The sequence below is a fragment of the Thamnophis sirtalis genome, unplaced genomic scaffold (assembly GCF_051295495.1).
Source record: "Thamnophis sirtalis isolate CommonGarterSnake01/CBP01778 unplaced genomic scaffold, rThaSir2_p1.2 scaffold_3, whole genome shotgun sequence".
Classification (NCBI taxonomy): Eukaryota; Metazoa; Chordata; class Lepidosauria; order Squamata; family Natricidae; genus Thamnophis; species Thamnophis sirtalis.
Genome location: NW_028261383.1, coordinates 174,730,274 through 174,748,669, shown reverse-complemented (window position 1 = coordinate 174,748,669; position 18,396 = coordinate 174,730,274). Strand labels below are relative to the sequence as shown.

The following is an 18,396-nucleotide window of genomic DNA, read 5'->3' as shown; positions in this document are numbered from 1 at the left end:
CCAACTTCTCATTTATGATCAAATGGTCTAACAGACAATTGTAAAAATTAGAAAGATAGTTTGGGTATTGATTGTAGCAAGCCCCATCACCATGTTCTTCCCTATGTGTCAAACATTTATTTCTCTGGTAAAATACATCACTGGATTTTCAGTTCCTTTGTGAGACACTCCAAGACAAACAATCTTATTTTTTTCTTTCTCCCATTCCAGGCAACAGTTATGGCGTTTCAAGCTCTTGCTGAATATGAGATTCAGAGGCCTACCGAGGACTTGAATTTAGATATTGTTATTAGGCTGCCAAAACGAGAAATTCCTATAAACTACAAAATTGATGCTACCAATGTTCTTCGAGCCCAGACGACAGAGGTACAGTATTTCAGCAAGTGTACATATTACTCCTTTCATTGGAAATAATTACTTTGGTGTTTTAGGTTCAAATGCATCTTTTTTTCAAGAACTCAGAAAAACTATACAGAATTCAGTGAAACAAGAAAGAAGACCTAAATCAGTTCTGCCTTTTGGAATTGTGGTGGTTGGAAATTAGCCCATGTTCAAGCATCAGATCAGAGGAGACTGGCTTAAGACTACTACAGTGGTGGGTTCCTACCAGTTCGAACTGGACCGTTTCAGCCAAACTGGTAGTAGTAGCTTGGCAGCCTGGGTCACTGGAACCAGCAGCGACTGAGGCCTGCCACTCCCCCAGTGGTGGGTTGCAAATCCCGTTCCAACCGGTACAGTACATACCGGAACGGTATCCGGTGCTCCTGGCTGGCTCCAGTACACACGTCCCAGGGCATACAATCTGCAACCCACCACTGCACTCCCCCAAACTTGTTCTGCCATAGGCACCGCCACCTTGGTTTTTTGCTTCTGCGCATGTGCAGAACATTTTTTATTGATCTGTGCATGCCTGCACAGCACGCATCAAGAAAGCATGATACTCCCATGAGTGAACCGGCAGGAGTGACTGCTGGAACCCAACCCTGGACTACCAGCTTCTTTGTCAACATACAATGTAGTTTTAAATGGCTTTCCTTTCCTCACCCAAAGCTGCAAAAGGCTGTATTTAAGACAATATTGCAAAATTGTCTCTGTGTCCAAGAATTGTGTCCAAGAACTATTCCTAGGAAAGGGGTCTTAATGAGGGACTTTTGGAACACTTTGCAACACCTTCACTATTGCTATTTGCTACTTCTGATATTGCAGAAGCAATTTAGAGCCAATGTAGCTGTATGATACTAGTAGAGTTTAAATACATTTGTATCAGGAGTGGGTTGTTGCAGGTTTTACTGCTGGTTTGCTGCATGGACGCTTCGCCAACAACCATCTTTTTTTCTTGGTTTAACAATGAATAGTTTCAAAAATGGCAGAAGTGCTTCAAAAAGGGGTAACAGGCGGAAGTGACTGAAGAGAGCCTCTTTTAGCTAATACAGATAAAAATCCCTTAAATTAGTTAAGAAATGAAATGACTTATTGTCCATTTGAAAAATAAATTCCAAAACAGCTGCTTTGTTAACACATAAGTGATTGCAGGCCCGTCCCATCTCCCCCTCCCCAGGCTCACCAGATGCTTCGAAGCACAGCTCCTGAAACTATTTGCAGACTGCTGCTGTACGGAGCGGTCTTGTGGGGTGATTCTAGGACTCTCCCTGATCCAGGAGAGTCATGTAAACTAAAGGAATGGTGGTTCCTTCTGTTAGTTAGTTGAAAAACGGGGACTTCCTGTGAACATGACTGTCACTCATCAGGGAGCCTTCTGTCTCTCTGGATTGTTGATTTTCAACCCAGCAGGCATCTGACAAGCAAAGTCAGTTGAGGAAACCAGATTCGCTTAATGGCTGCAGTGATTTACTTAACAACCATTGTAAAAAGTGTCAGGTGCTTGAAAGTTTACCATACAGATACTACGTAATTGTCAAATGGCATCACTCATAATTTATATATAATTTATATTTATACCTTCCTACTGCAGAAAATTAAACCCATTTATTCTACTACATTATATTACTATGAAGGTACACATACATAGAAATTGCAAAGATTGGTGCACAATAATTTGGTTAATTTTACGTTCATTGTAGAGTGGAATGAAACTTCCACTTCAGAAAGTGGAAAGAAAGGAGTTTTCTTTATGATTTGATTTTGCTGATACCTTCCTAATATAATGTTGTTTCTTCATCCAAATATTTGATTTGGTCTTTTTTATATTTTGAAATCTGTTCCACCTCTAGCTCATATCAGGTTACAACAAATACAATTAAGTAGAATCAAAATAGCCAAGGAACTGCAGCTGATGGTCTTGCTAACCCTCGTTGCTTTTCAGACCAAACTGAATGAAAACTTCACTGTGTCAGCATCAGGTGATGGAAAAGCAACAATGACAATTTTGACAGTCTATAACGCACAATTGCGGGAAGAGGAAAATGTTTGCAACAAATTCCAACTTAACGTTTCTGTTGAAAATGTCCCATTGAGTAAGTTTGACTTCCCAGAAATAGTAGATTGTAATGAAGTTTTTTTGGGAGGGGATGAAAATGTTAGAATCTCAATCGCAGGCCACGCCCACCCCAGCCCCTCAAATGGGAAAAATGTCATGAAACATCACGTGACAGCAACATGATGCAGCGAATTTGACAGGCGTGCTTTAGAGCTTTAGAATCTACGCAACCAGTTCTTCAGTGACTGAAATTGGGTCTGGATTTAATTTATTATTCTTTGGTTAAACATGACCTATTCATATTATTTCTTTCAAGAATTCTTTCAAAAGCCAATCAATTATAGAAATAGAGGGTAAAAGTGAATAGCTTATTTATTGGTTTTCCAAAGAGATGTTACGGCCAGTTGGACAATCAAACCTTTCACCTTTAAAAAAAACTGCTAAGAATTTTCAGAGTCTGATTTCTCCCATTTCTTTTGCAATTTTTAGACGCAAAGCAGGCAAAGGGAGCCAAGGGAGCCCTCATGATTAAAATCTGCACTAAGTAAGAATGCTGAATGTTAAAGAAAACTTTGGATTGTTAACAGGATATTTGGAGTAATAACTCAGAGAAGCACTTGTGTTACTTTTCAAGAAAAGAGTTATACTTTCCCCAGCTTTACACTCTATCTATGCTTGGATATTGATCTGTTTTCTGTGCACCATCCTAGTTTGTAACATTTTGTTGTTGGTGGATGAAACCAAGAGCAGGATTTAAGCCACCGCAGGTCCTTCAGATTGATTTAGGGATGTAGAAATTGAAATATGCTACAGCAGGATGGCCAGTACACGAATGGGAAACCTCCAGGGGACTCTAGCAATGAAGAATAAATTGTTTGTGAACTAGGAAATCCATCTTTGGTCATTTTTTCTCCATTCTTGATTTTAGATATCTGGGAAAAGTTGACGCTACAATGACAATAATTGATGTTTCTATGCTGACTGGTTTTCTCGCTGACGCTGAAGACCTTACAAGGGTAGGCAAGCTTTGCGTGGGGCTTGAAATGGCCTCACTGAAGAGGTTGAATGAGAGAATCTGTTATAGTTAATCATTTGCCTATATGGTTAAAACTGCAGAGAGAATAAATGAATGTTCATTACCAGTAAATGAATCAATAAGATACTGAATTTTATTTCAATGACACATAAAAGGCATCTTTTAATAAAATCAGAAAAGTACATCTCTTTTAATGAAGACGCGATTCTGCAAAACATTGTGAATCTAGTCAGTTATTTTAATTTTCTTGAAAATTACTCAGATGTTGTAGGATTCAGTGGGCAAGAAACTTTGGATATAATTTAATGCTAGACAACAATGGGAGAATATGTGGACAAAAAGTGTAAAAGGGACACTAAATTATAATCTAAAAGAAAAATTTTATAAGATGATATATCATTGGTGTATAACACCAGATAAGTTGTCCAGAATGAATAAATATATTTCAAATGAATGTTCGAAATTTAAATGTAAAGAAGGGACCTTTTATCACTTACAGTGGACATGTGATAAAGCAAAGAAATATTGGAGTAGGATTCATATTTTAATACTGAAAATTCTTAAAGTGAATATAAAGATAAAGACAGAAGTTTTTCTTCTGGGTCTAATGGAAAAAGACTTGGAACTTTTTTAAAAAAACTTTGATTTTGTCATATATGTTGACAGCTGCAAGATTACTTTACATACAAAAATGGAAGGACACTTTGATTCCTACAATGGATGAATGAGGCAAAAGCTGATGGAGTTGGCAGAAATGGCCAAATTGACTGTTTTGATTAAAGAAAAAAATATATAATTACTTTTGCTTCTACTTGGAAACCACTTCTGGATTTTGTGCTGGTGGTGGAAAAAAAGGAAACTATTATTTTGGGTTTTACCAATTAATTGGGTTGTTGTTATTTAATACTCTTTTTAACTTTTGTAATATGTGTTTTTTTAATGTTGTACACCGCCCTGAGTCCTTTGGGAGAAGGGCGGCATATAAATCCAATAAACAAACAAACACACTTTTCTCTTTTCTTTTTCACCCCCTATTTTCCTACTAGTTTCTTTTGTATGTTTGTATTATATATTATAAAATAATTTAAAAAAAGAAAAAAGAAATTACTCAGATGTTGACTATAAGCAATGATTTCCATACTGACCTAGAATTTGTGGGAAGTTTCACTAGAAGAAGGATATGTGGAATTTCTTTAACAAATTAATTATATTAAAACTCTTTTTGGTTGTCTCAAAGTCTCTCAGGGAACTTGAAAGTTCTTTCCGATTTTGTTATAACACAGTCCCAGTACAAATAGCTTCAATCATCTGCAATTCCTTGAATTGAATCATCTGCAACTCCTGAAGTAAATATCTATCCTTTCTTTCCTTTCATTGTTTAGCTTTCTGAAGGAGTCGACAGATTCATCTCCAAGTTTGAAATTGACAATAATATGGCTCAGAAAGGAGCTGTTATCATTTACTTAGACAAGGTAAATACTTATGGAATCAATTTCTTTGAGTAGTTTCAAGGTTGGTTATTTGGTTTGCTAGGCAAAAAAGTGTGTTAGACTGAAAAAAATAGGATGTATATTCAGCAAAATAAACCTACACAATCCATAATTAACTGCAACAGATCATATACAGTATCTAGTAAGAAAGAGATATAATCATCTCTTGCAGCATGCGATACTTATGTTCAAAGACTGCATGTCTGCTATATTGATCCATAATTGGATAAATGTAGTACTGCCTCTTGTCTGTTTTCCACGATTACAATAAAGTACAAGCCACCAGCCCTTGAGCCAGTAAACATATACTGGCCTAAATTATATTACCAGTCCATATTCTGCCACAATAATGAGGATGGTGAATGGCATTGTCCTCGGTAGATTCCTTCCCTTCCACTAAGCATCATCCGTCACTCTGCCTAATATGGGGAAGGGTGGGGCAGGCTTAAACAAATGCTTAGAACAGCATATCTTGCCATCTGTCAGGTGGCCTGACTTATAAAAGGCAGACAGGTATCAGAGGGAAGCATGGGGTAAGCAAGTACACCCCATCTATTTTGAAATCTCAAGCCCGTCCTGATATATGTTGGTTCAACTATTGTGAACACAGTTCTAACACCTTCCCAAAAGAGAGAGATATGGTTAATGAATAGCCTGGCTGACCAGTTAGAGATCTGGAGGGGAATGCCGGTTGAAATAGGAAGTTGTAATTGATCAAAAGAGAGCTATATCCCTGACTAATGCTGCAATATGATGATGGTGTCCAAATAATGATGGTATCCAAGCAAATAGTCAAAGCTTCGAGTTCTGTCCTTGAGGCCTGAAGCACCTGAAATAAGCAGGGAACAGCCAAGGAGAACTAGCATGCTAGAACTGACTGAGAGAGTTGTGGGATTATTATTGTGATCTCTATGTAATTCTAGCAGTCATCCCGATAAAAACATCTTGATTTTCTCCACTTGCATTAACTTCAGTACACCTTGGTTAGCACTTATTTTCTGAGATACCTCTAAATTGTTCCTCCATTTGGCTCACAGATATATATATATATATGTGTATATATCTCCTGCAGCCCTCTGCCAGTGAAAATGGAGCTGGGGAGGGCCATGGCTTGAGCTCTGTTTTCACTGGCAGAGGCACTGTGGGCCGGTCCTTTGCTGTTGCCAGGGTGTCCACCAGAACTTCTTCTGTAGGTGTGTCCTGCTTTGTGGGAGTGGCTTGCCAGCCATGTGACTGAGTGGGAGTGGCTTGCTAGCCATGTGACTGGGGATGTGTGGCCAACTTGTAAAATGTGGTGAAACTCACTTAACAACGCTCTTGCTTAGTAACCAAAATGTTGGCTCAGAAACTCTGGCATTTGAAGCACGCAAGTCTTAAAGCTGTCAATTTACAAGACCCTTGCACCACTAACCCTTTAGAAAAAAAACCTAGGGGTGTTCAAACTTGACATCTTTAAGACTTGTGGACTTCAACTCCCAGAATTCCTCCTCTCACTCTTCATCTTGGGAGGGGGTGGGAGCTGGAACCGGTTCTAAATGGCACTGTAGATTTGTGGAACCTCTTCTAGAGGTTAGAACTGGCAGGAACCCACCCCTGGTGTCCACATGGGCCAGATCTAAGCACCCTGTGGATTGGATCTGGCCCCCAGGCCTTGAGTTTGAAACCCCAGGAATAGTGTGGTAATTCGACCACTATTTTCTGAGACACCATTTCTTCTCACCTTTTCCATTGCTTACCCTTTATTCTGGGAAACCTGGACAGATTTCAGAATTTAATCCTTCAATCGTTGGGTCAAACCTGAGGAACTCAGAATAAGCAGTTTCCTTGAGGTTATTCAGATGGAGTTTCAGGGGAGGGGGAAATTATCTCCATGGATAAACTGGCATCCACAAATTCTCTTCTCTCTCTATCCCAGGTCTCCCACTCTGAGAATGAATGCCTGCAATTTAAGATTCTCAAGCATTTTGAAGTTGGATTTATTCAGCCAGGATCAGTCAAGGTGTACACCTACTACAATCTAGGTAATGGCAGATGTATTGAACACATCTCCCTCCTCCTAATTTCCTCACAACAACCACTTTGTGAAGTGAGTCCGATTGTGAAAGAATGACTTGACTTTCATAGCTAAGGTGGGACTTTACTCTTGGCCTCCCGCTCTAGCCTGGTACATTTACCATTAGGCCAGTGTGGCTCTTTCCAAGGAACTCAAAGGTACTGGAGCTTGTAAAAACTAGGCAGAAAGCCAAACAACAATTGATAGTTTATAAAAACATTCTTTATTTTCTAAAAATCTCTTTATAACAATTTTATAAAAGCTGAAGTGGATGAATCCTTTGGGAATATTGAAGGTATATTAAAGGTAGCTCTATCCAGGGGTGGGTTCCAGTGGCTGCTACTGCTGGTTTGATCTGGGGCAAGCTGTGCACACGTTTCGTGCGCGTGCGCAGTGCAACAAAAATTTTAAAACCAAGGAAAAAGCAAGATGGTGGCGCCTGTGGCGCCGCCAAGAGAACCAGTTTGGGGATGTGGCCGGTTTGGGTCGCTCAGTTCCAGCAACCCAGGCCGCCAAGTTACTATCGGTTCGGCTGAATCAGTCAGAATCAATAGGAACCCACCTCTGGCTCTGTCCAATGCTTTGGCAGCCTTCTGGTCTGAGTTTCCTTTGCTTGCCTCCTGAGGGGCAGAGAACAGAGCCAATGACACCAAGACCCTGTTTTTCTCTGCTCTGGTGGGCAACATGATGCTCATCTTTGCGGGAGGGAAGTGGTACTGAGCTTATCATGGCTGAGGAAGAGTTTTGTCAATCTAATTATCATTTTCAAAGTTCATTATCATTTTTATTTCTGAATGGCATTTTCAGTGCATCTCCTTAACCATGAAACGTGCAAAAGCATGAAAATACTTCAGATAAAATTACCTGTAAAACCTGTATATAGTAGGCAAAATTGCAAAAAAGCCTTTGTTTGGGAAAAATACCCTTAAATGCATACACATTTCTGAAATGTTAAAAGAATACAAAAGAAACTATATAAAAAATCTCTAATCCAACTCATCAGACCTGACATATTTGCAAAGATGAAAATGATGAGAAACCAGAACCGACAGACACACATGCCCAGTTCTAATTCGCTTTTGTTGGCAGAACAGATCAATGAATCATGCTTTAATTTCAGGAAAGGATGTGCCCATCCGAGACATTCTGCTGTACAAAGCATTTGCACTGATTTTGTGTATAGACACAACCCAGTGGTGGGATTCAAATAATTTAACAACCGGTTCTCGGCCCTAATGATTTCTTCCAACAACCAGTTCAACAAACTCTTTAGAAAGTTACCAACCGGTTCTCCCGAAGTGGTGCAAACTGGCTGAATCCCACCACTGACGCAACCCTAAAATTGTTTGTTGTGTCAAAGGGCTCGGGCAGGCTACCTAACTTGCCTGGAAGGTCAATTTGTCCCCCTTTTGATCTCACTCTCACTAGGTCTTGCTAATTGCAGTGAAAATGTGAGATTATTGGCCTGTGGAATCACTTATAAGACCCTTGTAGTCTTTGCTTACCAACAGACAAGGGACGCTGCAACTGTTCAAAATTACACTTGTGCTAAAAAGTAATTTTATTCATTCAATTTACAACTATCGTGGCATTAATTTAAGTGAAAATATGAGACTGCAGGTAGTCCTCGATTTAAAGCAATTCGTTTAGTGGCTGTTCAAAGTTATAACACTGAAAAATGTGACTTATGACCATTTTCCCCCACATTAGTCATGTGATCAAAATTCAGATGGTTGACAACTGGCTCATATTTATGACTGTTGTAGTATCCCGGGATCACGTGATCACATTTTGCAATCTTCTGACCAGCAAAATCCATGGAGAAACTAGATTAATTATCAACTATGCCACTAACTTAACATTACAATTCTTCACTTAACAACTGTAGCAAGAAAGATTGTAAATTGGGGCAAAACTCACTTAACAAATTTTCCACTCAGTAACGGGAATTTTATGGGTCAATTGCGGTTTTAAGTCAAGGACTACATGTATCGGCCTACAGTTTCAATTATAAGGCATCTTTACTTACTGACCGCTATGGTACAATGGTGCTAAAAAAATAACCTTGTGTCTAATCCTTCAGGTTATAATTATTGCAGCATCCCTCAGTCATGTGATTGCTATTCACATTGTTTAAAATTAGCACACATGTTTGCTTGGAACTAGCAGAGTTAATATGGCACAGTTTAAAAGGTGGAAGTAAAATTGTAAGTCACAATCATGTTATTTTTCATTTTGTGACTGCATCCCTTTGCTTAACGCCCAAGGGGATGTAAGGTCATAAGTTCAGTTGCAGTCACAGCATTTTCTGCTTAGCAATCTAGAGCCGAGGTGGCGCAGTGGTTAAATGCAGCACTGCAGGCTACTTCAGCTGACTGCAGTTCTGCAGTTCGGCTGTTCAAATCTCACTGGCTCAGGGTTGACTCAGCCTTCCATCCTTCCGAGGTGGGTAAAATGAGGACCCGGATTGTTGGAGGCAATATGTTCACTCTGTAAACCGCTTAGAGAGGGCTGAAAGCCCTATGAAGCAGTATATAAGTCTAACTGCTATTGCTATAGTTGCTTGTCCCAATTGTGATTACTAAGTGAAAACATTAATATATTTTAGTATTGGTATTGTTAATACCAGAGCCGGGATATTATATGTACCATTGCAGAGAAGCTCCCTAAAATTGGAGACTTTCATACTAGAAGGAATTAGTTTTATAACATATATGAATCATAACTATAGGTAGTCGCCTGCCCAAAAACCTCCCATTTGATTAACTGGATTCAGACTTACAACCATGTGGTCTGCTTAATGACCATGTGACTCAACTATTGCAGTGACCCATTTAACGACCATAATTTCAATGGTTATAAAACCAAGTTTGGACATGTGAAGACTCAACATATGACAGCAATGATTTACAACCAGAATTCAGGGCTCAATTGTGGTTATACGTTAAGGGCTGCCTATAGTCTATTTTATGCTATGGAAAAGTGGCCCATACAAGGAGGCATCAAAGGGGGCTAAAATGAGAAATGTAAACATTATATTGTCGCACCAGAAGCCCCACACCTTTTGCATGTTAATTGTGGCATCGCATGCATGCCCAGAACTTCCAATGCAATGCCATTTGACCAAAGGAGCAGAATTCTCCAGATGTCCATGTTCCAACTTCCTAACTCCACTATATAATGGGATATTCTCTCTTACCTTTCTTATTGCATTGTAGGGCTCTGTGCTTCTCAGGTAAATGCTTAATAAAACTCAATCAGCTAATCAACATTCTTGATAAGTTTCCATTGAATTGTCAGGTCAGACATGCCCCAAATTGGAAATCTCTTTGAGAAAATTGGTTACTCTTTGTTCTTCTAAATAATTATAACTATAATCATCCTAGATTTCTTGATGTGATGTATGGACATAATTTTTAATTCTTTCAGATGAAACATGTACCAAGTTCTACCATCCAGATAAAGGAACAGGCCTTCTCAGTAGGATATGTGATGGTAACATTTGCCGATGTGCGGAAGGTAAGTTGGGACATTCCAAGCTGGCCAACACCCTGGAAGATAGGCTCAAAATCCAGATGGATCTCTCTTCTGATCCCCCTCGTTCCACACCAAAACACACTCTGAGCCAGAGATAAATTACGGCATTTAATTAACAGACAAACAGGTCCTTGGCATCAACCCGGCACAGACAAGCTTGGGCAGCAATAAACACAGATAAGGCTTGGCAGCAATCCAGCCTGCCAAGCTCATACAAAGTTCTCCGACATTCGATTCTGTGTTGACTTCTGCAAAGAGGGGCGTGTGAACAAGTAGCTTTTTATAGTCTGCAGAGGAGCCTAATGACCACCAGCTGAGCGCAATTACCTCCTGTAATTGCATAATTGTTCCTGACGCCTAGTAGCTTTTCGATGGTGTGCATCCAGGAACAACTGACTACTGGCTTCCGGCTCACTCTCCCTTGTCTCCTCCCCACTGGTCCAAGGCTCAGGTGCCTCCTGGTGGCCAACCAGACTCTTTACGCCCTGCTCGGAGTCGGAACCCTGTCCAGGGTCCTTCACATCCTCCAGAGCCGACTCTTAGGGCCCCTTGCTGTCGGAGTCTGGTGGCAGCTCCAACGGCTCCTGCTGGGCCACAACAGATCTCAATAGACTTGAACACTGTGTCTTATCTAATAAAATGAAATTCAATGTAGAGAAAAGTTAAGGTTTTATATTTAGGTAAGAAAAAACAAGTGCACAGGTATAGTATAAGTCTGTGATAGCACGCATGCCGAAAGTGGCACACAGAGCCATTTCTCCAGGCATGCGAGCTGTCACCCGTTGCTCTTCTGGAGTCTGGCGCACAAGCCAGCTGGTCTTCATGCACGTGGGAGCGCCAAAAATCAGAAGAGCAGCCACCCTGTGCACATGTCCATGCCAGTCTGGTCTTCCGGATTTTGGCATGCATGCGTGCGCAAAAACCAGCTGGAAGCCAGAAGAACATCTTCCCAGCATACTCATGTTCTTCCAGTTTCTGGCACATGCACTCCCATTTCAGCACTTGGTGCTGAAAATGTTCGCCAACCTGGTATAGGTGGTACCTGGTTCAATAGTAATAATTGTGACAATATTCTTGGTGTCCTAGTGGACAATCACTCAAATATGAGCCAACAGTGTGCTGCAGCTACCAAAAAAGCCAACTCCATCCTAGGCTGCATAAACAGAGAGAATCAAGATCATATGAAGTGTTAGTACCACTTTATAATGCCACACTTAGAACACTGCATCCAATTTTGGTCACCACAGTACAAAAAGATGTTGAACCTCTGGAAAGAGTGCAGACTGCAGAGAAGATGAACCAAGGTGATTGGAGGCTAAAACATATGAAGAATGGTTGCAGGGTATGAGTATGTCTACCTAGTGGAAAGAAGGACTGGGGTGACATGATAGCAATGTTCCAATATCTAAGGGGCTGCCTTGAAGGCAAGACAAGGAGCAATGGTTGGAAACTAATCAAGGAGAGAAGCAACCTGGAATTAAGGCGAAATTTCCTAACAATTAGAACTATTATTAATCAGTGGAATGACTCCAGAAAATGGTTGCTCCAACATTGCAGGTATTTGAGAAGAGATTGGGCAATTGTTTGTCTGGAATGGTAAAAGTCTGAATGGTCCTAAATGGTCTGAAATGTTCCTGCCTGAACAGAGGGTTGGACTAGAAGACCTCCAAGTTCCCTCCCAAACTCTATTATTCTGAAATTATTATTTCAGAGCAAAATAAACCTTACGGCAGAGGTGTAGAGTTGCTTTTGAAAAATCCAGTGTTTTCTTTGCTCCTTAAATAGAGCACAACTCTTATCTGATTTCAGGAAAAATAAGACTGCAAGCATTTGGAATGCCACATTATGAACTAAGTATGTAATTAGCTCTAGATAGTAGGGTCTTGCATTTAAATTAGAGTTACTTGTTTCTGATTATCAAACACAGATGTCTTCTAAAAATGAGATGTTACCTGCTTTGTGCTGGCTACTTTTTACCCTAGCAATGTCTTTTAAATCAGAAGATGTATCCTCAACAGTCAATCCAACATTCTGTCTTCTCTTTTCTCCCCTTGAAGAAACCTGTTCCTCCAACCAGCAGGAAAAGATTAATCTCGCATTACGAATTAAAAAAGCCTGCGATCAAAGTGTGGATTATGGTATTTATATTGTACAATCTTATTCATAATTAGTGGTGTCTTTATTTGTTAATGGTTTATGTCTAATTAACAAGATTTGGAGAAGCCATTTTGAATTTATTCGTAAGATGGAATTTTTTTACCCGCAATTGCTCATCCACTTGGCGCAGACATTTGGCCAGGTGCCCACATGGTGCACAATCTCCTCCACTGCTCCTGACACCTGCTGGGTCTCCGAGGGGGTATGCAGGCTCTCCAGGACCCCGCCACTAGCACCCAACACGTCTTAAACTTTCTTTTCCATTCTGCCATCTTCCCTGAGTCTTTCTGCTGCCTGGGTAGACTGGGCAAATGGCTGGGGCTCAGGACCCCAGATAGCAGCTCCAGTTGGAGTGGAGAAGTTAGTTGGAGAGTCAGTTTAATGTCAGGATTCCAATCCAGGCTTCGGATTACAGCAAACAGTAATCCGAGGCAAGCAATTTCCTCAAAGAACAAGCTCATTGGACATATCATATTGGCATAGACTGGTGAAAACTGACTCTATAGTCCCTCACCTAATTAAAAGTAAAAGTTTCCACCCTTTCCCAAACAATAAGTCACATGGTCCAATCAGGGTGCTATCTGGTTGCTTGGAAACTACACTCCTCTTCAGCCACCTGTGGGAATGTTCTTGGTTCTCAGGAGAAACTATTTGGTTTCGGCTACAAAACCCCAGCTATCACTATTCCCCCCCTCCCTATCCCTCGGCACCCTTGTGACAACACTGAAGCCCCCCCCCCACCCCCCGTCAGGGTAGCTTCAGAGTTTGTTGGTGCGTTAAGTGAACTTCCAGTGTAGCATAACAATTCATGGCTCCTAAAAATAGATCTGTATCAATGAGTAAGCAGAGCCAAAAGACCGAGGACATTTTCATGCTCTGCACATTCATTGTTTTCACTCTCAATTCTTCCAAAAGCAGCATGAGGCCAAAGTGCAGTAATCTGCATGGCCCCAACGTCAAAACCCAGAGTTTAAGCACTACAGTGCCGTGAAGTGGAGGGAGGTGAACGTTTTCACAAAAGGGGGAAAGGACTTCTTGGAAGCTTAGCCCTCCGAGATAGCCCAGACAGGAAGAGCAGCCAGGCACGTCAGAGAGAATCTTTAGCATGAAGTTACGTTAAACAGATCTCTGAAGACTAAAAGTATTTCTCCCATCCACCTTTTCCATTTTCTGGAGAACTAGGGAGGGTCACCTCTGAAACTCTTCCTACGTTTTTCCCACACCCACAGACTGAGCTGCCTCTCATCAAGCCGTTGCCTAGGTAGGCTGCAGATCTTCCTCCTGTCTCCCAAGGTCAGTCCAAGAAACCTGTAATGGTATCTGGGAATGGCCTTGGGAGATGGCTAGACAAGGGGTAGCTTAGCCTACCCAAAAGGAATTCAAGTGGGGCAAATGTCTCCCCAAAAACCCTCCCTAGTTTCTTGGGCTTGCAAGATTCTGTTAATGCAACCTTAGAAATAAAGTAAATTTAGTCCATCTGGCCATAGGTCCTGTCTGGACTACCTCACATGGCTGATAATAGCATCAGACTCACAGAAACGCAACATTCGAGAGAAAATACACAATTTGCGTCCATGAACTCCACAGTGGAGCTAGTACCCAGCAGCCTCACATGGAGGATTCTAGACTGCCACGAAGATCCAGCCTGGAAGTGCCCGTAGTCTAGGTGGAAAGGTTAGCAGTCCCAAAGGTGCTTCTCCAAAGGCAACCGGACTTTCTTGGTAAGATAGCAAATCCAGTTGCCTTTTGGAAAAGCACCTTTGGGACAACCATGACCTGGATGGGAATCTCCAGAGACAATTAGCAGCACCTGTGCCTCTCTGATAGTGCCACTCGTGGTCAACAATAATCAGCTGTCTTAATGAGTATTGTTTCTGTCTTTCTCCTTACAAGTCTACAAAACCAAGCTGCTTCGAATAGAAGAAAAAGATGATAATGTTATCTATGTCATGGAAGTTCTAGAAGTTATTAAAAGAGGTAAGAATTCTCTCTCAAAATGCAGAAGAGGGCAGCCCTTAAAAACCTTATTTGTAAATTTGTAAAATACATAGGGCATATTTTATTGCCCAGAAGCTCACATTTTCTATGGAACAGTAAAGTATTTCCCATTGGCAGTCAGGTAGAAGGTCTCTCAAAATGTGCATGATTGAATATTTCCCAAATTTTTTTGCTAACACTTTGGGATTCATCATCCTCACAAATGCGTTTCAGTAATTCCTTCAAACGTCCCTTATTCATGAATTATCAAAAGGAATAAGTGGATTTCGGTCTGCTTTCTTACAACAAAGTCTCCCTTTTAATGCTTCTGGTTACAGTAAGGATGCTGAAACAGGTGGAGGTCTGGTGAACTCTTTTGCTTGTAAGAGGAGACTGCCTTTAAATTAATCTCTCCACTCTTTTTCTGTGTTTTAAAGGAAGGAGACATCTTATTCCTCCTCCTCATCACTGTAATTCAAGATCACGTAGGGTTTTCCTAAACAGAATGTTTCTGTTTCAAATAAGGATTTTGTCCGTGAGGATGAGGAGCTAGGGATGAGTTACATCAGAAAAAGAGGAAGGAGCCATTTTTAGCATTCTACCCGTTTTCTGTATCCTGATCAATCGGCTCCAGTGAATCAGAAGATCCTCCAACCAGTGTGAGAAGGATCTATTGTTGGGGGGGGGGCTGCCAATGGTCGTCCTTCCCTCTGCAAAAGTGGCCTTCCTTTCACTTCTGTTGATAGGAATCTTGCCCGGATGATCCGCAGACAGCTGAGGTTAGCCTGAAAAGGACTCCAGTACTGAGATAGGGAACTGGTTTTTCAGGGTCAGATGCTGTCGTATCTGTGTTGCCTCTCTGAGGAAAAAGGTAGAGCTGAGAAGATGGTTTGTTTGCCCCAAGGTGATAAATATGGACTAATAGAAGTTGAAGAAACGGCCAATGCACCCACTAAATACAGCTATTTCCTCTTCTCTAGTCACGTAACATAACTTGCCAATGTAAGACCGTGTCCCTATTGAAATATTTGTTCAGATTCTATCTAATTTCTGCAGGCACTGACCGAAATCCAAAAGCAAAAGCCCGCCAGTACGTAACTCAAAGGAAATGCCAGGAGGCTCTGAATCTGGAGGTGAACAATGATTACCTGATCTGGGGTCTCACCAGTGACCTGTGGCACATGAAAGATAAGTATGTGCTTCACTTTTTTTCTAAAATTTTCTAAAATTTTATAGGCTTTATTTTTCTGCTATCAAATCCACAGAACACCTAAATCTATATATCTATAGTGCCAGGGAAGGTTGTGTTACATTTTTGAAAGCAACCCTAATCTGAATAGATGATGATGATGATGATGATGATGATGATGATGATGATGATGATTATTATTATTATTATTATTATTATTATTATTATTATTATTATTATTATTTTGGTTCAGTTCGAGTCCAGCTTTTGGCAATTTTATGGTTCAGGTCCCAAAGGTGCTTTTTCAAAAGGCAACTGGTCTCTTCAAAACATTTTGAAAAAGCACATAGACATTTAGCTATACTACAGGTCTCTCCAGTTGTGGGTTCCTCTCTCTGTCACTATCGGTACGCTGCTCATGGGGCCATGTGTCCTGTTTGTGTGCTGCGCATGCATGCCCACTCTGCACCGCCCCTTTAACACCCAGCTGCTTGTCGGAACTCGTGCTGTGCGTACATGTGCAATTGGCCGCTTGCTTTAAAAACAGGTATAGAAGGTGGACAGGTGGGCCAAATGAACCACCATACAGGTAGGCTGTCAGCTGCTCCCAGCTACTACCGGTACAGCCGTATCGGGCCGTACTGGCCGGAACCCATCACTGGGTCTCTCCCTATCTTCCGATCTTGCACTATTTATTTGAATTTTGTGTGGTATGGTTAGTGTCATCTGTGGTAGTGTTCAGCCACCATGTTCTTTGATGCCCTGGTTTCCTTTTGCTGCTAATTGCTGCAAACATAATTTCTTTCTCTAGTGAATTCCCCCACAATGCTCTCTGTTCTTACTTGTATTTTTTGAATTTCTTGCATAATCATTTGCAATGTCACTTCCTTTTCTTTTTCATGTTGTGCCATTCCTCCAGTTAGTAAACACTGCCACTATAGAATCCAAAGGTTTTTTTTTAATTAAATTCCAAACAAATTCACTGCAATCTTCTCTCTTTCAAGTCAAGGCTTTCTTTTCATTCCAATCCAGCTACTGATAGTACCCCAGAGGAGCACCTGTATAAACAATCCGTGCTCTTCCTACTATCATTTTCAATTAAAAAACTCAGAAACCTTGAAATGTACATCAAATGTTCAAAGAAAAAAGAAAAACAATGTTTCCAAGCCTCCAAGCCTCTAAGTGGCAGTGTTACTTCTTTTCCTCTACTTTTATTCCCCTCTTAATATTCCAAACGTAAGGAGAAGAAGAGAAGTTCTTAGGAAAAAATGCAATAGAGTTTTGAAAAAAGAAAAAGAAAGAGAGTCTTAATCAATAAGTATTAAAAAAAGAAAAATAGAGGAAGAAAAAAATGGTCCAGTTTAAAAAGTAAGAAGCATTTGTAAAAATTCCATCAATAAAAAGATTAAAGAAAAATAACGCACTATGTTTGACTCAGGCTTAATCTCGCCGCTTAACCTCTTCTGTCTTCAATTTTAACTTTACTTTTAATCTTTTTGGGTGTTCTCTAATAATAAATTTTATCTCACCAATTTGACACACTTTCTCTCCTGCTTTCCTTCTATTTTGGAGCTGTCCCAATTTTCAGCAGCTTCAATGGCTGCTTCTCTGTGGTCAGGAAAAGGGCTTCTCCTGGATCTACCAGGGACTTTGTGATGTCCCTGGGATCAGCAGGATGTGCCCTTCTCCATCACCGTCTCTACAGGATGGTTTAGGTCCAAAAGGACCAGCCAGCGGCAGAGATATCGACGGTGATCTTGGAGCTCCAAGATTGCACGTTGTACCGTCGTGACATCGGCCCCGCCTCTCCTCCCCTTACTTGTTTTTAATGGTGCCTTTTCAAGCAATAAATGATCCTCTGAGCTTTTTGACTTGCCTAAAAGAATTCTCGGTGTGACCCTTCGTGGTCTGATTCAAGATTTTTACACTGCTTATCCCGATAAATGTCATTATTCTTCCTTACTGCCCTCTGGAAACCTGCATTCAGTCTTCTTGCTTCTTCCCATTTGTCTGCTGCTTTGGCTGCTTTTTTTTGCTCAACTATTTTGATGGTTCATCTGAGAGTCATCTGCGCTTTTTCTCTGGCTTCTTGCATAGTATCTTCTGCAAGGATGAAATTATTAAAATGTATAAATGGATTCAGTCCAAGCATAGCACGTTGCTCCAACAGGGGACAGTTGAACTAATTTCCTTGCAGGGCTAAATTTTAAGCTATCCTGTTTCCTCTTTCCAGAATTTCCTATCTCATTACAAAGAACACCTGGATAGAGAGATGGCCAAGTGAAGACGAATGTCAGGATGAAGAATTCCAGGACGTATGTGCAGACATTGGCCAGTTGTCTGACATATTGGGTATTTTTGGATGCCCTTCTTAATGTTCAGAAGAATCAATGATAGGAAGAAAATTCTTAGAAAACAGATTTTTGAGCCAATACATACGTTATTTTGTCTCTTAATTTTTGAGTTTTCTGCAATTTTCCTTTAAATTGTTTATACATAAAATAAATAATTGATTTCTTA

At 40.7% G+C, this 18,396-nt stretch overlaps 1 protein-coding gene across 1 annotated transcript in view; it reads left to right on the top strand.

Annotated features, from left to right (window-relative positions):
- Nucleotides 1–18,396, top strand: part of LOC148048410 (A.superbus venom factor 1-like) — a 76,626-nt gene extending 58,230 nt beyond the window's left edge. The window contains exons 30-40 of the mRNA XM_087711003.1: nucleotides 211–366; nucleotides 2,324–2,474; nucleotides 2,927–2,981; nucleotides 3,366–3,453; nucleotides 4,856–4,945; nucleotides 6,879–6,984; nucleotides 10,446–10,535; nucleotides 12,611–12,691; nucleotides 14,604–14,687; nucleotides 15,744–15,879; nucleotides 18,110–18,396. Coding sequence (XP_087567129.1) covers nucleotides 211–366; nucleotides 2,324–2,474; nucleotides 2,927–2,981; nucleotides 3,366–3,453; nucleotides 4,856–4,945; nucleotides 6,879–6,984; nucleotides 10,446–10,535; nucleotides 12,611–12,691; nucleotides 14,604–14,687; nucleotides 15,744–15,879; nucleotides 18,110–18,251 — 1,179 coding nt within the window. The 3' untranslated portion in view covers nucleotides 18,252–18,396. The remainder of the gene's footprint in view (nucleotides 1–210; nucleotides 367–2,323; nucleotides 2,475–2,926; nucleotides 2,982–3,365; nucleotides 3,454–4,855; nucleotides 4,946–6,878; nucleotides 6,985–10,445; nucleotides 10,536–12,610; nucleotides 12,692–14,603; nucleotides 14,688–15,743; nucleotides 15,880–18,109) is intronic.